Source organism: Capsella rubella, unplaced genomic scaffold (assembly GCF_000375325.1).
Source record: "Capsella rubella cultivar Monte Gargano unplaced genomic scaffold, Caprub1_0 scaffold_7, whole genome shotgun sequence".
In the NCBI taxonomy this organism is placed as follows: Eukaryota; Viridiplantae; Streptophyta; class Magnoliopsida; order Brassicales; family Brassicaceae; genus Capsella; species Capsella rubella.
Window position 1 is genome coordinate 14,806,670 of NW_006238917.1, and position 22,682 is coordinate 14,829,351.

The 22,682-nt window shown below is 28.1% G+C and overlaps 1 protein-coding gene across 1 annotated transcript; it reads left to right on the forward strand.

Moving 5' to 3' along the window:
* The first annotated feature begins 8,060 nt into the window (after positions 1–8,060).
* Positions 8,061–9,676, forward strand: LOC17880495 (aspartic proteinase PCS1). The gene has a single exon (XM_006283694.2). It carries the CDS (start codon positions 8,093–8,095, stop codon positions 9,407–9,409), a length of 1,317 nt encoding a protein of 438 aa, XP_006283756.1. The 5' UTR covers positions 8,061–8,092; the 3' UTR covers positions 9,410–9,676.
* Positions 9,677–22,682: the final 13,006 nt, after the last annotated feature.

Genomic DNA, 22,682 nt, shown 5'->3' on the forward strand with positions numbered 1-22,682 from the left:
CATTGTTTTACTTTATATGTTTTTTTCTTTCTCACATATTCATGTATATTTATTTTATTTTCAAAGTATGTAATTATTTTAACAAATATTTTTTTGTTATATTCAAACCAATTTGTAAGACATTGAAATAAATAAAATTTTATACACAAATAAAGGTAATTTTGTGAATATTTATAAGTTTACACACATAATTGGATAAATTTCAACATTTTTAGTGGTTGTTTTGATAAAGTTTGAAAAGGGGGTAAATTTAAAAAGTGGTATTTTTAAAGGGTTATTTTTTAAATTCTCCCAATATCATTTCTAATTTTATCATTAACAATATTATTGTTTTATCAAAAAATACTGAAAAGTACTAAAGAAAATTACTATCAAAATTGATTAATTGAACAATTAATCAACGAATAAATTCAAAAGATATGGATGTATGCTTCTATTGTATGATTTAAATAAATAACATGTAAAAATGTCATAAGCATTAAAATTTATTTAATCTATTTTTTATAAGTAATTAAAAAATTAAAATAATTAAATAAATATACAACAACCCGCGCATATGCGCGGGACATTACCTAGTAATGTATAAAACTTGTGTTTTAAATCTTGAAAAATGGAAAAAGCAAAATCCATAAATGCCACTAAAAAAATGGCTTATTCATAAGTATGTTGAGAACAGTTTTAAAAGTTTGATTTGAAATTCTAAATGTTTAAGTTGAAGAATCGATTATAGATTTGCCATTTTTTGTGATGACATTTTTGGATTTGCCATTTTGTCCAAAATCTTATGGATTTGCCATTTCTTGTGCATTTATCTCACTTTCTTCTTAATGATGAGCATACTTTTCATATAATTTATTTTACCTTTGTAGTGTTTCTTTATTTTGAGTTTTAAATAGGGATTATTATGGATTTTGTCCTCTTTCAGTCTAATTATTTTGAATCTATCATTTTCTTTGAATATTTTAGATTTGCAGTTTTTGGTCGATTTTTAAAGATGTTTTACTATTATCTTGAACTTTTTGGTTATAAAAAAATATCATATATTGATAATCAGTTTACAAAGTTCAAGATTATTGATTAAATCATATGTCCATAATGGTATCTCTTAATTCATTCCGACGAAGGTAGCAAAGCCAATGTCTATTTTTTCAGTGTTTATATATTTTTGATTCAATTTTACATGTATCATCTTATTTACTTTTTTGGTTGTTTTATTTGTTGTTGTATGATTTTATTTTACCATTAAATTTGATTATTGTTATTTTGAATCTTTTTATCAGATGAAGCACTAATTAGTGACCAATCTGTTAGAGCAGAACTAAACAAAATTGCAAGTAAAGATCAAAGAAGCGTAAGGCAATAGAAAAACTGTTATCTCTTTTAAATAGGTTATTATAGTTTTATTGTTCTTTAGCTTGACTTTTATTTACCTTTTGATTTTTGAAAGTATTTTGATATTTATTTGGATATTTATCTTTGTTTTATCTTTTTTAGAAGTATGATCGATTTTAATCATTTGTTTGGCTTGTCGTTGAAAACACATCTACTGCAAATTTATTTTTGGAAAATGAGAAAGAATTCATAAAATCATGAGAAGCATTTCATTATAAAGATAATCCTTATTGTAATTTTGGTGTGTTAAGAGTAGGCAACTTCAATATTGTTAGATTATATAAGCTACCAAGACTTTCACAACTATAAGTTAATATTGCAACATGGTCTCTCAGAAATGAGTTGTGACATATATAATAAATGTTCCATAAGTATTTGTAGATTTGTACTTGCAACATGTCAATGTAAAATATTATTCATGACTTAATAAAATATTCACTATATATAGTTAATAGCAATGGAAAATATTAGTTATGACTTAAGTAAATTTAGTGCTACAAATATACGTTGTAGTTATATGAAAATATTTCTGTAAATTTATTGGTGTATTAATACAAAATCTATAACGAAAAAATGATTTATTGTAAATTTTACTATATCTGTGCAATAAATACAATTTTACAACACTGGTGGTAATCAATCAATAATATGAATTCAGATAAGATTATACGCATAATATATCCTCTTTGATAGTCGAAATTATATTTGCACAAAGAAAAAAATGTGGGAAACTGAACAATGAAAGAAATAAAACTTCAAACTAAAGTAACAACGTAACAATAGGATAATATGATCTTCTTCATGTTATGATTTGTGTTGTAGCTCTTCTAGATTAAAAAGGAAAAAAAAATGAAAGAAAAACTAAGAAATTACACATACTTTATATGGAAATTATAATTATAATAGATTTAAGACCACCATTCTTGGTGAAGAAAAGAATAAGAAGATACGTTGATATATGAGTTCAAACATGATGATGATGATGCGCAAGTGGTCCTGAATCTGCGACCACCTCCTCGCATGGTTAGTGGAATCAGGCGCATCTCGGCAAAGAAGGAAGGAGGTGCTGCTAAACCTTTTGTTCCAAAAGATGCACGAAAGAAAAGAGAGGCCCTGGACCAACTTATAGCTTAGGAAAGCCATGAAAAATGTGTTCAAAACTTTGAAGGTGTCAAGTGGTTTAGCAGTAAGTAAAATAAGATAAAGGTGACAAAAGAAAGGCATCGTCAAACTTATTCGTGTTATTATGGCTCCTCGATTGGTGCTTAGGGAAACTCTTGAAATGAAAAAGTTGACAGCGTTGAGACTTTTTTTTTGTTTCTTCAAGCATGGAAAAAGAACTCTTTTCCACTACGTCAAAACCAAGTGATAATAGCTTAATTGGTAAAGATCTGTGGCAAAAGATTAAAGGTCGCCGGTTCGAGTAGTGCTTGGGACGAGACAATATAACATGCTCTGTTTTCGAGTCTGAGGGGATGTATGGGATTCGGCCCATAACCTCTTTGATTATTCAAAAAAAAAAAAGTTAAAGAGTAAGTAGGATTTAGTGTTCAAGAGTTAAGACCGTGTTCAGTTCCTTTCGTGTGCCATCTTATGGTTCAATGACCAATTTGGTGAACTAACTAGTTTTATGCAAGTTCATGTAATAATAAACTTACGGTCATTTTTCTTGGCGGAAACGAGCGATGTATGATTTATTAAAAGGTAAAAATTGACATGGTTTAATGTATTATGCTAAATTCATATATTTATATGTTAAGTTGAGATAAATACTAATTGAATTTCTATAACATGTATCTACAATTTGGGCACCAGATTCAAGAAAAACTTGAGCCGGGCCTGAAAGTCGCCATGTTGGTCTAAAGCAGAGATCAATTCTTTCGATATGCAGAATTGTTTAGCTTAATTGATTTATCTCTTTAACCATGTTTAGTATGAGTTTATTGCTTATGACATATTTGAAAAATAAGATACCTTCTCTTTTGGAATAATTAGCTTTGGATCATCTTTTGAATCTTTCTATAAAAAAGACTACTCTGAACTATTAAAAAAATATATCATATAAATTATGATTTAAATTTATACTAATGTATACCTAACATGATTTAAGTTATGACGACCGGTTACTTGGACTGAACCTTCTCTCAGCCAGCTTGATAATTCAAAGTTTTGTCTATTTAATAGTTCGAGACTTCCATAAATCATCATATACTAGGATTTACCCCGTGGTGTACCACGGGTCCATAATTTAATATATTTATTTGGTTGGTCATTTCGTAGTTGGTTTATATAGTATAGTTTTATACGTGTTTATTTCATTTGATTTTACATAATTTTATGAATCTGTATTATAAGTAGATTCATAGATATATGTGGTTAACCTGCGGTACACCGCAGAATAATTTTGTCGTAAAACAAATTATATTTTAACTTAACTCGTAAAAATATTTTATTATAGACAACCCGTAAGAAAAATATAATTATATTTATGTAAATTCAAATCCGTCCAATCATATTTATGTACAATATTATTATATTTTAAAATATTTAGAGTTAAAATATTAATAATACTTTAAATCAAATGTTATAACATTAGGGCATTAGTAAGAGTTTCTGTAATATTTTAAACCTTTCCAAGAAATTAAAATTTATAATATTTTGAAACTTTTTAAAAATATATTTTTCTTAAATATATAACAGGATTAAACAGAATAAATTTTTAATTTGGATGCCTAAGAAACCAAATTTCATGCTCATTTGTAGTTGGAAACATATTAGTCATATTTATAATGGTTTTGAACTCTTATATAAACATTTTCCCTTTATTAATTGAGTTATATACGTCCGTTTTCAAAACTTTAAATTGCAAAATGTGTGGAAAATTTTTTTTATTTTTATTAAAAATATTTTTATGTAATAATATACATGGAAAATAAATAAGATTATATAAATAAATTGGAGAAAGATTCAAGTTATTAGAGAGATATTTTAGGAAATTGTTTTGATGTAATAAATATTTGTTTCCAATTTTGAGATTTGCTTGTGGTTTAATTACAAAATTTACTTTAAGTTTTGTTATTTATTCAAATGGCAAATGTTTGATTATACAAATATTACAAAATAAAATGTTATAACCCAAAATAGATTTTAGTACAAAATGTACTTCAAAAATGTTAAGATAGATAATACTGTATTTTTCCCCTCACTTACTCGATACTGATCGTATTGTACTTTTTTCTTACATCACTTATTGTAACATCACAGTTTCCATTTTTGATGACGCTACATGCATTTATGTATATGCATAGAGATAGAGAGACGATCTAGAATTTTCAAAACACCAACAAGTTAATACGATAGTGATGACGTTGCATGCATCTATATATATCATTATTGATCTCTAGACTCTAGCTAGTTTATTATATATACACATCATCAATACTCCAAATACTTTTACGATCTAGTAAGTATAAGTCATGATGATAAGTATGGTGCTGTTCGTTTGCAGTCGCAAGATTTTACGCGATTATGAAACATCCGCGATTCATAATCGCAATCACAGTCGCAATCGCAGCCGCTTGCGATTATATAAACTAAGTGCAGTCGTATAAAATTTGATAATGCGTTTCATATATGGTGGGTGGTCCAAAAATAAGTTTTGATGACTTTATGTTACGTTGTCAACGTCACTCTCGTCGCAAATGAATCTCTTTTATATAAGTCTTACGGCGGAAAATGATGTTCACAACACATCGGCGTGCGTATACATAATAATAATTATACAATGTTTGCAATATGATTTGTATTATTGTTTGTACGTGTGGACAAGTTTTTCTTACTTAATGTCGTCTTTGTAGAAATTGTATAGCTTAATTATCATTATATATGATATTGTATAGAAGATTAGATGAATACGTACTTACAACTTTAGACGATTGAAGAGATATTTTATTTAATTTTTAGATGTAGAAGTGGTATAGAAGATAGATATGTAATTTTGGAAATTTTTTTGGACCACTCGCTTTGCAAATTAGGCAATATACCACATTTTTTTTCTTTGGTTTATGCACGTCCCTTTTAAAATATATATTTTAATTTAAATAAATGAAAGTTTGTGTACTTAATTATTATTAAAATCACATCAAACCAATTAAAGCACTTTATTTTTTATTTTTAATTTTATAAATTCTTGAAATAAAAAGTTATTAATAGTTTATGCGTAAGCCAAAAAGTAAGAAAGAATTTTAGTAATTTAGTTTTCAAAACACTGATTTAAGAAAGAAAACCAAAACAAGAAAAAGTATCCAAATCTTTACGAATAAATAAACAAGGTTGAGACATATAATTGCATCAACAACGAACGCGTCATATATTCTCATCTATCTACATGATTTGAATAATTTAGTCGGAAAATTTATTTTTTTTGGTTATTAGCAAAGAGGTTATTTTGGTTAATGGTTCTCTAATTGTGTGATATTTTCGAATTAAAAAACAATAGTGTTAATTACTTAATTTGTATTCTTTTTTCCCTTGAATTAGAAGTTTAGAACTCATGACCTTGAAAATTTTCTACGTTGGGTAAAAAATCTAATATTGTGTTTCTAGTTAGTAATTAAAAACATTATTTTGATTAAAATATATTTTTCGTCAAGAATATTTTCTTACGTAATTCTTTTACAAAAAGGGTTAAACTTTTGGTATTCGAAATTTTTGGAGAGATAACAACGTAAATTTACATTAGTGGATTTATTTTTTTTTATCATATAAACTATATAAAAGAAATAATATGACAAAAAATGGATATCATTTCAAGATAAAATCACTTTTGTTTTTGAAAAAAACAACTAACAAATGAACAATGATTGCAATTTTAATGGTTATAAAAAATTTGAATAAGATATCTATAAAAATGAAATTAACTAATACTTTTTAAAAAAGAATACAAATAGTGCTCCACTCCACCTAACCAAAACATATCTCTTCATTTTATTTTTAATATTATATGTATTATTTTATCTTTTATTTCTTAATTGGGTTTCTATTCTTCAAACTAAATAATATGAAGCGAAAAGAGTTTATATTCTAATGAATCAAATTCATTGGTTTTTAAAGGTGCTAGCTAAGCTACTAGAACGTTCCATATATAAAAGTAGTATTGTTCTTGATTCTTGAAGTTGAAGCCATTACTTAGACAGTTGTCTATCGAATCTACTACTACTACATGTAAATATTGACCTTTGAACAGTATGAACCAAACACAACTTACCAAATATATTTATATAAAACTTTTACCAAACCGAATGTAAAAAATAACACGAAGACCAATTTGTGTTTTGTCTGAAATCGAAGAGAAAACGCGTTCCTGATTTTTTGTTTTTGCTTTATTTCAACCTCAGTGTATCTCTGTCGTCTTCTCTTTTAACACCTTTGACTAACGTGTCAACTGCTTCATGGGCCATTTTTTTTTTATATATTTTTAAATTAAGAAAGCAAAAAAAAAAAAAAAAAGACCAGAGTGGTGAACAAACGTATATGTTCATCAACGAACGACGATATGTTGTTATTTTTTTTTGTAATATAACGTGAAAAAGAAGCAATACAAAAAACCACTCAACATAACTTACAAGTACATAAGTTTTAGAGTTTAGTTATTATTGGGTATGATTGCTAACTATGGATTTGTTCTTTTGTTTACCAATCAAACAGGAGTTTCAAAAGCTAATTTTTATTCCAATTTTTGTTTTTAATATTCAAAAGTTTCAGAGCATTTATCACTACTACAGAAACTATATTCCACATCTTATTCAAATGTTAAATAAAACGTATTCTCTTTGGCAATGGACTAGATTCTTACACAGATTTTGGTTTTAATTTCTCAGAAAAAAATTATTGGTTTTAAAACTAATTCAACCTCAATTTTTTTTCATAAACCCTATAAACAAGTTCGACCAAACGAATACAAAATTTTTATTTTTATTTTTTGAATAACTAAAAAGGTATGCGTCTAAACTCATATATCCTTTCATACCCGAAACTAAAACATATTATATAGTCTCGTCTCAAAAACTATTCGAACCGGTAATTTTTAAACTTTTGCCAAAAATCTTCTATGTCTTATTTATCTCAAAAACTATTTGAATCGTAGTGTTAAACTTTTGCCTAAAATCTTCATCAGTTGAATGATTAACTCTAAATAAAATTCTAATATTAATCAAACCATTAAATTTTATTAATCTAGACTTACTAGTATACTAGGAAGATTTTAGTTTAATATCATAAATTTAGATAAACCTTATATTCTCAAAATAATTGGTCCTTAGAGTTCAAATTTAAAAGACCTAGGTCATTAAGCCGAACACCTCTTAATTGACATCTAAACACCCCAATAATTAATCAAAATCCAAACCAAAAACGAAAATTAGACGCAACAATTTTAGTTATTATACACTTTCCCTAAGCCTTATCCCATCCCATGCATATCACTACCAACCGACACAAAGACTATCTTAAAACCATATATTATACATACAAATAATATAATCACACGAAGCCTACCCTAACCACTTTTTATTTAGTTGCACTATCAATTTTCTCAAATTACAACTTTTTTAGTATTCTTACGCGTGTGTTTTCTCTCTGTATATATATATATACAAAATCTCCCATAATCTATCTCTCTCCTCACTCACTCTCTCTCACTATGTCTCAGTCTCACGTTTCAAAACCTCTCTTCTTTACCATAACTCTCTACTACATCATCTTCTTCTTCCTCTGTAACTCAGTTTCTCTCACATGTTCTTCATCATCTCTCTCTCTTCACTTCCCTCTCACATCTCTCCATCTCTCTCCAACCACAAACTCTTCTTTCACAACATCTCTCCTCTCTCGCCGGAACCCGTCGTCGTCGTACACTTTCCGGTCAAACGTCAAGTACTCAATGGCTCTAGTCATCTCTCTCCCCATAGGAACACCATCTCAGTCTCAAGAGCTTGTTCTTGATACGGGAAGCCAACTCTCATGGATCAAGTGCCATCCCAAGAAAATCAAGAAACCAATAACGACGTCGTTTGATCCTTCTTTGTCTTCTTCCTTCTCTGACTTGCCTTGTTCTCATCCTCTTTGTAAACCACGAATTCCCGATTTTACCCTTCCCACTTCTTGCGACTCGAACCGTCTCTGTCACTATTCTTACTTCTACGCTGATGGAACCTTTGCTGAGGGTAATCTCGTCAAAGAAAAGTTTACTTTCTCTAATTCCCAAATTACCCCTCCTTTGATTCTTGGTTGTGCTAAAGAGTCTACAGACGAGAAGGGTATTTTGGGAATGAATCTTGGTCGTCTCTCTTTTATCTCGCAAGCGAAGATTTCTAAATTCTCTTACTGTATCCCAACCCGGTCGGACCAGTCCGGTTTAGCTTCAACCGGTTCGTTTTATCTCGGTGATAACCCGAATTCACGTGGTTTCAAATACGTCTCTCTTTTGACTTTTCCTCAGAGTCAACGCATGCCGAACCTAGACCCTCTGGCTTACACAGTACCTTTGCTCGGTATCAGAATCGGACAAAAGAGACTCAACATACCCGCTTCTGCTTTTAGACCCGACGCTGGCGGGTCGGGTCAAACCATGGTGGATTCGGGTTCTGAATTTACCCACTTAGTCGACGTGGCGTATGATAAAGTCAAAGAAGAGATAGTGAGGCTTGTGGGATCAAGATTAAAGAAAGGTTACGTGTACGGTTCAACGGCTGACATGTGTTTCGATGAGAACATCGGACGGTTGATAGGAGATCTTGTGTTTGAGTTTGGGAGAGGTGTCGAGATCCTCGTTGAGAGACAGAGACTTTTGGTTAACGTTGGAGGTGGAGTACACTGCGTTGGGATCGGACGGTCGAGCATGCTTGGTGCAGCTAGTAACATAATCGGGAACGTTCATCAGCAAAATCTTTGGGTTGAGTTTGATGTGACCAATAGGAGAGTTGGTTTCAGTAAAGCCGTGTGTAGCAGAATATCGCCGTGAATATTCGTCTGTGGTCGTGCGTATGGTGTGAGAATTGTACCGGATAATGATCATCGTTGGATGATGTTTGATCGTACGGTGTATATTAAATATTACATCAGTTTTGGAAAACTGGGATTTGTGGGTCTGTCTCTTTAGGAAGAAGGACATCTGTCTGAAGCAAAACTTGTCATCTTTATTTGGCTCTCATGGAACTATGTATCAATGTAATGATGTATGTATGTAACTATAATAATAATTAAAGGAGTTGATATGTGTTAATTACTACCACTTGTATATTTTTTGGTCAATATAACTTTTTTTTTGGTGAATATAACTTTATCATTACCAAAATTGTTCTCTTTTTTTTTTTGGGTTTTTAATTCAAAATTTCATTGTTTAACTATTTCTTTAAAGAAATGAAAAGAAAAATTAGTTTTTTGCCTATTAATTTATCTAAAATTATTTTATAATTTTTTAACTTATAATGATACTTTTGGAAAAATACATATTTTCATGGTTTTTACAACAATTCTCCTTGTTCAGTTTTTTTTTGGGTTTGTAATTCAAAATTTCATTGTTTAACTATTTCTTTAAAGAAATGAAAAGCAAAATTAGTTTTTTTGCCTGTTAATTTATCGAAAACTAAGTTATAAAGTTTTTACTTAATTCTAAAATCTATATTTGTTTTTTTCTTAAATAAAATAATATTATAGCATAAAATTTTCTATAGCAAAAATGATTTTGACTTTAAAAAAAAACTAGAAAAATGGAAAGAAACAAAACAGAAATATTGGAATACAAAATAAAATAAAAATAAAAATAAAATAATATGTGTCATGTGTATAATTCATTTTATAATCTCCAATCCTTTGCTCATGCTAGTATGCTTACTACCTCCGGTACTTCGGTACATAAATACAAATATGAAAGTGGAGTTCTCCGTTGTCGCCGTAGTCAAGGTGATGATAGGGGAAGATGAAATTGATGAGGAGAGTATGAAAGATAATGATGTTATGGACATTTGATTTTCATTTTAAATAATTTGATGTCATGACTAATATAAGTTGTTATTACGAATTTTTTTGTTTTTAATAAAGGGATTATCACTGTTATATGTTTTAATGTTTAAATGGAACTTATACTTTCTATCTTCTACAAATTATTTTAATATTTCCTTATATTTTTCTTATTATTTACTTATTTTTTTCGACTTATTTCTAGTTTTTGTAACTATAGTAGAAAAACATATATCACTAATATATTTGAGATTCTGAATTACAAAAATAAATAAAAGCGCAACCATATGCTGTTGGATATCTACTAACAAAATAAGATAAAGATACTACAATTAGCTGTGAAATTTTATATTTTAATACAATTAAAAATATTTAGACTTGGATAAAACTAATTACCTTGATACAACAAAAAAAATATATAAAAGAAATTTTTGTAATTATAACTCATCCTTGTAATTTTATCATTGTTTAACAACTTACATGTTTACTCCTATAATTAGAAAATGAATAACACGTAAACAGTAATTTTCGTTTTTTGGTGAATAAACAGCAATTTATTCAAGAACTATATATATATATATATATATATAAATTACAAACGTATGTCTACTAAGTACATAATAATCACTCAAATCATAGTTATTTTCTACTTTTTACTTTTCTTTTAATATGTTTGGCTCTTTCCATCATAATAAAACATACCAAGCCCAATAAATAAAACCCTTAAATTATCATTATCAAGAGGTTTTTAAACAAATTTTAAACTAAGAAAAGTTGAAAAAAGCTAAGAAAAGTTAATAAATGTCTTTTATAAGAGATATTTATTAACATTTTTTTAGTCTTTTTAGTTTTTTTTTTATCTTAAGATTTTGTTAAAAGCCTTTGATAATGATGCTCTTAATCGTTTCCATCCATCACTAAGCTATAGCAGAAGCTCTCTTTTACGACGACAAAAAAAAAATAGCTCTCTTTTACATTACTCAATCCATGCAAATGTTTATCAGAACTAGCATGCGTAAACTGTTAACATATCTACACTGATAGTACTATATTGCTTTTAGATTTTCTTACCGAAAATAAAACTTTGGGAATATAAAAACAGAAAGACACAAACAAAGAATGTGATTGCTCGAGTGTTTTCCTAATAATGTAATAAGACAAACCGAAACTGATATAAAAACAGAAAATAAAAAATAGATATCAACATAAAATGTTCATATAGAGAAAGTGGATGGTATTAAATACAAGTTATAAAGAGGAAAGATAGAAACAAGAGATGGATTTAGGGAAAGATGCAATGGCTGAGCCAACAAAAAACACATGATGCTAATGAAAGACAATGACACATGAACCATGATGATGAAATCTATCAATTACCACTGAGATACGGCAAAGTCGGCAACGTCATTTTTATGTCATTTATATAAAAATTATTTCTTTTTCTTTCTCATGAATCAACACGTTTGATAGAGATATAACATTAATTAGATAAATGTACTTTTTTTTACATTAATTCAATCCAGGTTTTGAGGCTTTTATAATCAAACTGGTAAGTGTCGAAAACATACCGATTACGGTGTGATATCGGCGGAGGATTGGGTTGTCGTTTTGCCGGAAGATTTCTATGCCAGAGACGAGGAGGATTTCGGCTTTCAATTGTCGGAAAGTTGATACCGATTTCAATTGCCATACCAATCGTCTTCGTCCGCCAGAGAGACTCGAGAGAGAGAAGAAGAGAAGAAGAGAATACGAGGAGACCCCAAAAAAATGCGACCTACACTAACCGCGAACCAATCATCGATTGCCACGTGGTCTAAAGGATGAGCATAAATCGTCCTGTTTTAAGGAACGTTCTTTCCTTTATTAACACAAAATGATTTAAATTTTAATCTTCTAATGTGTGGGACGATGCGTATATACACTGATGCACATGGTCTAAGAAACATTCATTGTAAACAAATAGTTCACAAAAGAAAATAATATGAAATTAATTAGTTGTTGCTAAATGTTTAAGATAAGCTATGTGTTAAATCAAAGATAAACTATGTGTTACAAACCTTCACATTGTTACCCAAAAAAAAAACTACAGTATGTGTTAAAAGTTAAAACTAAACTCTCAAGAACTATTTGAACAAAAAAAAAAACTCTCAAGAACTATAAATTAAAAACTGGTTTTGAATTGGTAAGTTTAACTGTTGCAATATGCAGATACAGAATGTACCGATTTTAGAACCAATAATAAAGCGGTATTAAAATCGATGTAAAATAAAGCATTTGTATTATACAAGAAAACAAGTCGCAACAGTTTTTGTAATACCCATAATGATTTTTTTTTGGTTATTGTATGAAATCTATTGGGAAATATCCTCCTATTGAAAGGATTTGTTTATTATACAGCTTTTGGTGTTAAGATATTTTTCTACTATTAATTGATTTCCAAATTTACGAGAAACATTAAATATTTGACAGAAAAATTATCGATAATTATTTGAATATTTGTTTGTACTAGTATCATTTAGAAAAGAGTAGGGCACTATTATTAATGGTCTCTTAAACATTTCTTAGTTTAAGATTTAAGCATTTTTTAGTTTAAGATTTGCTAAGAGAATATAAAAGACATTTCTTAGCAACTCTTCAGCTAAGAAATGCTTAAGAGACCACCAATAAGGACATGCACATGGGCGTACCCACAAATGTCCTACACACAAAAAAAGAAAAGAAAAAATGAAAAAAAAAACCTGAAGGACGTACGCATTTGTGCTACGGTCCCGTTTATTGTTGCCCCTTTTCGCGGACCTCACTGACACGTGCCGGCCCGCGATTGGTTATTTATTTTTTTTTAATATTTTTTTTATAATCGTAAAAGAAAAAAAAAAAAAGATTTTGGGACAAATGCTTGTCCCACCAATGTGCATGGTCTAAGGACTGTGTATTACTGTTAACACTTGTGAATTTGGTCAAAGAGGAATTATTGCAGATGTTATCGTTATTGTTAATAAATATATCTAGTAAATGCAAGGTTTCATTGTTTTTAAGAGTTTTCCTTTTTTAAAGGCATGCTAATCTTCTTTTTTTTGTCAATAACTTTCATCTAATGGACTCAAATGAGCCAACTTTCATCTAAAAGCATGCTAATCACATATTATATTTAGCTATTTCTAATAATAATTATATGTTTAGCTATTTCTTTTAGAGTGATCAAATAGTAATCTTAACTTAAATCAAAATTTAAACATACCTGAAGCCAAAATTTTGTTTGGTGGACAAAACTACAAATATGTCTACAAAGAAACATTGTAGTTTCTGTTTGAGGGTTGTCCTTTTTGGTTATATGGTCTCTTTAGCAGCGAGAGTTGTGTCATCTAAATGTCGTTAAATTTTTTGGGCTTATTTTTGTAGTGTCCATGGTTTATCTGTGGGGCTTATTGTGGGGGGGTCTTGTTTGACCTAAGTGTCTCCAACCTGTGTATAGTAACTGGCTTACTTCAAGACTGGGTTGTAGTTTCAAGTGAAAATAAAAAGAAGCATTGTAGTTTTTGATATACCCATAATAATTGTTTTTGCTATACCCATAATAATTTATTTATTTTTGGTATGAAAACCTAGTGAGAAATATCACAGAGAAAAGTAATATTTATAAAGTCTTTGGTCTTGAAAATTTCTTAGTGTTAATTGATTTTTCCATATATATATGTGGAAAACAATTTTTATTTTTTGAAAGAATTATCATTGACATTTACTCTCTCTATTTCACTTTAAGTGATGTTTTAACCGAAAAATTTTGTTTGATTTTAAGTGATATTTTCAACTTTCTTTGCAATAACTAAATGTATTTATTATTTTTAATCAATCATATTTTACATCATATTTCTGATTGGTTGGATTCATTTTAGTTAAAACTATTTTTACGGAAGATAGGTAAATTATATGTTTTCTTAATTTGTGTTTAGGCATTTTAAGCATTACTTCAAATAAATTGGAGGGAGTATTTGATTTTTTTGTCAAATTTTCATAAGAGGATTAATTGCTTTAAAAATCATTATGGTCATTCAATATATTAAGTTAAATGCAAGATTTCATTTTTGGACTTGGATAGTACTGTAGTTAACTAATTATATAATTAAGTGGTGCTATTTAATTAACATGATAATAATAATTATTATTGGCACCGTATATGATATAAAATTTTGACTTTATGTATAACACTGTAATTAATTTACTAATTAGTAACAGATTCTAACATTTGAGAGCTTATTACAGTATATATAATTTGGGTTTTAAGTTAACGAGTGCTTCTCGAGGTTTTGTTTTGTCATTCACCTTTCTTCTTAAACAATTTTAATTGATTCATATATATTGTTAATAAAAGTACTTGTTCATTGTCTCACTATTGATTTGAACCAATGGGTATTTTTCCGCTTTCGTGACACTGTGACAGATATTGTTAACCTTGGTTTTAGATCTTTTATATGTCATAATTTTGATGTTTTAAATTTGAATAAAAACACAAAAATGCAAAATAGAAAAGAAATCTAAGCAAAATATAAGCAAAAATCTAAGCAAAACATAAGCAAAGGGTTCCAACTTTGGCTTGCTTCAAGGCCTTGATCTACTAAGCTTACACATTTTTTGTTGAGTTACTTTGATTTTAGTATTAATTCATCGTTGCACATGTTGTAAAAACGCTATTTTCTTTTGAATTTAATTTAACATTATATTAATATATATATATATATATATATATATATATATAGAAATTTATTTAATTCATTATATATTATAAAGTTGTGTACAAAAAATTAATTAGATATTATATTTATATTTTAAAAGTTGTTTAAAATATACATAACATGTATTTTACATTGCTGGATAGTATGCTGGATAGTATGGAATCTTATATTTTTTAATCAATTTCCGACTCACTTATGTGTGGTTGGTATCAAGATAGTACAACTGTACAAGACCAACGATATCAACACAACTGATATATGCTGTCGCACAGTTGAACAACACACTTTATGAAACAAAAGCCACAATGAATGTGAAGGTGATTTGAACACAGTTGAAGTTGGATGGCATGTTAGTTATTAATGAAATTCTGGGCAATTTATTATAATATATGTTTTATTTAGTCACAAACTTATGTATGCAACAAAAACTATAATTGGTTTTTTTTACTATGTTCTATAACTATAATTGGTTTTACAATCAAGATTTGGAAGGTTATACGGTTAATTTTATCTTTTTTTTTAGTTATGAAACTATTATGTAATATTTAAATTAACAAAAATGTAGGATCCAAATCCTTGATATTGGTGGTTGTTTGTTGGTCCGAACTCCGAACAGTGGCACTGTACTAATGCCAATTGATTATTGGCTGGTCGAGATCTTCTTTTTTTGTCTTACTAACCAAGCAGAAAATGTTCGGGTGGCAGAAACATCTGTGGTCGGCACACAACCACCTAGATGGGATCTTGGTATCTTTTGAGCAGCGCAAAAGTTGCGTATATGCGCAACATTGAAATTGTGGTAGAGCAATGAACTCCGTCTACTACAAAATCAAGAAGACTAGCAGCACAAGTTTTTTCTTACGGGAGAAATTCATTTTTTATATTAGACCTGAAGTAGTTTTGTTTACTTATGTTTCAACCTTTTCTTACTTTTTTTAGTTTTGCTTTCCTCTCTTCATTTTGCTATAGTATCTTGAAAAACTCGACGATGTTTTATTTGTTACTTGCAAGTGATTACTCTTATCATGTCTTCTAATTCTCATAAAACAGATAATGGAAGGCACACATGAACGTCTATGTAATATATTTTAGTCGTTTCTGTCAAATAATATTTACATACATATACACTCGCATAATAACGTGACCATGCGATTACATGATACTAATTGATTCATATTAAAAAAAAAATGTTAATATATAAAAATACTTTCTTCCCAAATAATAATATTTTTTTATACATATCATCTAAAAAGATAATAATTTTATATCGTTTTATATATTTACAAAAACCATATTATATACAATTATACATTATCTAATATATTTTATTATATTCATGCAGATTATACAGAAATAGATACATCGGAACTAGAGATACAATATGAGAATAAACCATACATTTGATTAGTTATAGATATTTTTTAAGTGGTGGTATATTTTTCTTTATAATGATTAGCTATACCAATTTGATTATGACGAATAGAAGTCGGTGAGTGAAACAAACTGACAAATATTTTTTTTTTTAAAATCTAAAGAGAATATGAAGAACATCAACATATTTGCCATTTCTTTCGAGATTAAGAATCATATAATTTACCACACTCATGTTTCCACTCACATTTCAACTGGCGAAAATCTTGACCAAACCACTCGACAATACACACTACTATGAAGGTGGATATATATTGAGAAAATTTGGATTATTAGATATGAGAATTCAATAAGTTCTCAAATAAGTAAAATCGAAATACATGTTATATATATATGCTAAACAATTTTTAAAATATAAATATAATATCTAACTAAATGTTTTAACACAACTTTTCAAAATACAACGAAATAAATAAATTTCTACTATTTTTTTATGTTTTGCTTAAATTTTGTTGAAATTTTGCATTTTTTGCTGTTTTTATTCCAAACAAAAAACATCAAAATTATTGACATGTTAAAAAATCTTAGACCAACATTTAACGATTTGTGACACTAAAGCGGTTCAGATCAATAGTAAGACAATGAAGAAGTATATAATTAGTAAAAATACAATTAAAAATGTTTAAGAAGAAAGTTGAGAGACAAATGGTGTGATTGTAAAATCAGAAGCCAAGTGTAGGAGATACAGATATAATGGGTCTATTCTATAAATTGTTTGATTATCGATTATTCTGAATAAGAAAAACTTATGATTTTGTGATTTTTGGTTTAATTCATGATTAGATATAACTAAAAAGTATAAGTATATCATTTACCTATATTTCATAAAAATACTATTAACTAAAATGAATTCAACCAATTAAAAAATATTATATAAAATATGATTAGTCAAAATAAACTAAACATATTCAATTTTTTCCAAGAAATTTGAAAATATCACTTCAAATGAAAACAATTTTTTGGGATAAAATTCACTTAAAGTAAAAAATAAAAATATAAATTATTTTTCCACGCACAAAAAAAAATATATATAATCTATATATTGAAAAATCAATTCATAATATACTGTACAAAGTTTTCAAGACCAAAGGCTTCTTAAATATAGCACCTCATCTCTCTAAGATATTTCTTAATAGATTTCATACCCAAAAAATATATTATGGGAATATAAGAAAATATTATTGAAATATAAAAACTAAGATTTTTTGCTTGTAGAAATAATTGTAATTTTGTTGTCCAACCACAACATTTTGGCTTGAGGTATATTTAAATTTTGATTTAGTTTAATATCAGTAGTAATTGTTCATATAAAAGAAATAGCCAAACCCTTTAACATGTAGCTACATGACCAGAATTTTTTTTATAAATAAAAATTTACATTTGTTGGAGTTTGTTAGTAATTACTAAAATTGTATAATACCAAGTTTAGTTAAATCAGTTTGATTCGACATGTCTTGTATAGGTGTTGGTTAAAACAGTTAAATTGTAATTTAACTTGTATTAAAGTATCAAGTTAATGATATTTTATATTTTTAGTAATATCTATTCAAACCCGTCTTTTCATACTACCCGTCATACAATATAATTCATACAAGTTATTTAAAATTTTATTAAGGTTAAATTTTTAAACTTTTAAATTTTTATTTACTAAATTTTTTTATTTTAAACATATTAAAACAATTAAAATTGATTATATACGATAAAGTTTTGGTTCATAAAGCTTCAATTAGGTTTAAGATTATTATAAAGTTTAAGTTTATAAGCTTAATAAAGCTTCAAATGGAGTTAGGCAAGCACCAAGAGCATGGAATCATAAGCTAAATCAAATTCTTGTGAAACTTCAGTTCAAGAAATGTTCTAAGGAGCTATCAGTTGATCAAATATTAGTAAGCGACAATTATCCTCTTGTAACAGTTTATGTGTATAATTCTCTTATTATATCATTTTTCCATGTTGGCTTAGACCGGAGACATAGTGGGCATGATGCAAGATTTTGTATTTAAAAAACATTGGTTCTCTTGAAATCAAATAAAAAATTGAGATAAAAGCATAGGAGATTTGTATCGAAAAGATCTTCCAACCATTTTGTCTTTCTTTTGAAAAAAAGAATTCAATGTATGGATGATGATATTGAAGTAAGAATCCGATGAATGGTTTACACGAAGTAAAAGGAACAAATAATCACCTATTGTAACTAAAAACAAATAACATCTAGTATTTATTACCTATCGGATTTGTTGCAAAACAAATAACGTCGCGTAAAACTTTAGTTCAAGAAATGTTTGAAGGAGCTATTAGTTAATCAAAAATTAGTAAGCGACAATTATCTTCTTGTAGCAGTTTATGTGTATGATTTTATTTAACATGAACATACCTAAAGCTCATTGACAAATTCAAAAAAGAGATGGCTGCTAAGATTCAAATGAGTGACCTAGGGAGGTTGACATTTACTATCATGAAATCGAGGTGTATATCTAATTTAAGTTTTAAACGAGTTATGTATAAAAATTGTAGTAAAACAAGTATCGATAAGAATTGGGATTTTCTTTAAAATAAAAATTATTTATTTTGAATTTATAAATATAATAACAATAGAAAAACAAATATCAATAAAATTATTTTTTGTGTAAAATTTACTTTTTATTCAAAAAAAAATATTTTCCACATCATTTAAACATTAATAATTGAAATTTTATGTTTGTATGAAAATAACAACAATTGGATATGTGTTTACTGTGGAGATGCACTTGTGTTATTTGTAGGAAAAATATTATACAAAGAGTCTTTCACCTTTTCACTCAAAGATGGAAGGTTAATATGGATTATGAAGAATATTCATTCAAGAAAGAAAGATAAATTGTGAGGTTTTCAAAATATATTAGTGCAAAATTAATCTTTATGATATAATATTTCAAATGATGACTCGCTTTCTTCAATTTTCAAATCAGCATGCAAATTGATATTTTCTCGCTTTACTGCGATTTATGATGTAATACTTATAATCTGCATGCCGATTTATTATGTAGGACTTCTAAATCCTTTTAAAAAAATGTTGTGCAAACTCTTATCCACCTAATTGAACTACCAATTTAGGGGAGTAAACATCATATGCTAGAAGAAAACATATTGGGCCTAACTCCAACTAATGGCCCATTGGGTTTCCTAACTTTCACTCCACCATTGGGTTTCCAAAGCTTCACTCCATTCTACTCTTTTCTATGGCTCATCATTTTTTTCCTTCTATAATCTATATAATAAATGATGAGCCATAGAAAAGAGTAGAATATGGATATGAATTTGTATTTTTTTTAAATCAAAATATAGTTAGTATTTAAAATCATATTTGTTAAGATTCAGATTCTGAATTTTTATATTGCTATATATTTAAAATATCTGAAATATAGTTAATGTTTTATTGATTGAGCTGTTATATATGTGCTAATAAATGTAGATTATTTTTTTAATAGATTTTCCTTATATTGAGTATTTTTTAAAAAAATATAATATGCTGGAAATTAATTTGAAAGTTCCAAACAAAAGATTTTGACAATTTAAAGATCCGAATTTTTCCAAAAAAAATATAGATATGTTATTAAGGAGGTTTGGCTATAGATTTGGAATTACATAAAATATAATTGTTTTTTAAGATTATATAATTTTTAGAAATTTAATGATATAATTATTTATGTTGTATATTTCTCCACATTTTATGCTCTATACAATTTTATTAGTCGTTTATTCCTAATCTAACATAATTATTTTTCTTTTTATTTTCCATAAAATATCATATTTCATTTTCTAATATATATGATCATTTTTATTAGATTTTATTAAATATAAATTATTATTTTTGAAAATATTACAAAATACATATAACTAAAATTAAATATTTTAGATATCTTCAATTTCAAATTTAATAATCCAATTTTTATGGTAACCAAATCAATATTATTTCCATAAATATAGTAGATAGTTTTTATTTTTTATTTATTCAATTTTTATTTTTGCTGTCTTTAAATGTGTTTGGCTACACGGTTGGAATCACATTTTATTTCATTTTTTTTTATTTAATCTTGTTTGGCAACACTTACAAAAGGTGCTCCCCTTTTAATACTATAGATACATTTTGTACTTAACTCTATTTTGGATTATAACATTTTATTTTATAATATTTGCATAATTAAAATCTTGCCATTTGAACATATAAAATAAAAAAGTAAATTTTGTAATTAAATCACAAGCAAACCGCAAAATTGTAAACAAATATTTATTACATCAAAAAAGTGAAAAGACCCGAACCATTTTTTTTTCTACTTAAAATTCATTATTTAATAGTCTCATACCTACTAATTAATCTAACCCAATTAACCCAAGAATAAACCATCATGCACAACGGAAACATATTAAACCAACACCAATTAATCATAATATTAATTAATCAATCATTCAATAACCACAATTTACATCAACAACCTAGCATGCCTCTAAATCAGGTTCCAACAACAATTAAACATATACATAAACATAACAACCGAGACCCTAGATCATCCTCCTCCTCATTGCCATGATTCCACGTCACACTTTACCTCCAACACAAACACAATGAGATGCGTGAGTATTATCACAAATACTCCGTGAAGCGATCTTTCCATCCACTAGGCTATACACACAAGCACTTAAAGTCACATCCATACATCAACAATGTCACAAACAGCCAAAACATGCAATCAAAAACACAAATATCGCTCACAGAAAACTGGTGTCGGTCGACACCACCACACTGGAGTCGGTCGACACTAACAAAAACTGGTGTCGACCGACACCATAAACTGGTATCGGACGACACCACCAAACTGCACTACGATCAGCAGAATGGTGTCGATCGACACCCGCCTGGTGTCGGTCGACACCCACACTCTGAAACGCATCCAACGACGATCTTAGACACCCAAGAATCCTAATAGCACCAGCACATCACCTCCCACGACGACACAACAAAATAACAGTCACGCAATCTTTACGCTTAGATAAGTCATAGTCACACACGCCCCTCTGATTTGGATTGGAAGGATGGACAAAAAAGAGAAGAAGAACACTCCAGCAACCTCTCTTCCCACCCACAGCCACGAATCCTACTGATCCTTTGATAGAACACTGAAGAACAGCCTCCAGAAACCCTTACAAGCCTCTCCTTAAGATTTAGGAACAACCAACGAACAACCCTCTCTCTGTCTTTTGCTTTCAAGAAGCGACAAAAGCCCAAAAGTGAGAAAGAAAGGTTGCTTCCACGAGTTTAAAGTTGTACCTAGGGTTTCTTCGATCAATTCCAATTAAACTGATGGTTTAAAAGCTAAACTGTCTAACCCAATTTTGTTGGTGTCGATCGACACCCAACACTAGTGCTGGTCGACACCATCAAAATTTCAGACACGGGCTACAAAAAGTTTCCTAAAATCTTTCTCTGATAAATCGAATATCTTTCCAATATATATTACATAAAACATATGTATAATAAAAATACAATTTTTTCTGCATATTCTTGCAGTTTAAATTTTTGAAAACAGACGTATATTACTCAATTGATAAAGGAAAAAATGTATGTACAACGTCTAGATAAAGTAGAAAATTTTAGATTATAGTTTAAAACCATTATAAATAGGACTTACTTTTGAACGAAATGGCAGCTTAGAACACAGAGTTAGCACATGACTTGGAAGAGGAAAAGGAAATCATACTGGTTGGATTGCTCGTGTGTTATACTCTCAAACATCCAAATTAAAAATTTTATTTGGTTTAATTCGGTTTTTTTCATTATTTAGAAAAGTTTAAAATATTATAAATATTATAATTTTTAAAAGCTTCAAATATTATAATATTTAATTTAAGCTTTAGAGAATATAAAGAATATTAAAATTATTAAAAATCTAAAAAAATTAAAGTATTATTAATATTTTAACTCTAAAAAATTAAAATATTATAATATTGTACATAAATATAATTCAACGAGTTTGAGTTTACATAAACATGATTATTATTTTTCTTATGCATTGTCTATATTTAAATCTTTTACAAATTAAGTTAAAACAGAATTCTTTTAATTACAACAAAATGTCC

Bases quoted from the DNA above. Each gene is read 5' to 3' on its own strand.
- LOC17880495 (XM_006283694.2), top strand. From the start codon at position 8,093: ATGTCTCAGTCTCACGTTTCAAAACCTCTCTTCTTTACCATAACTCTC.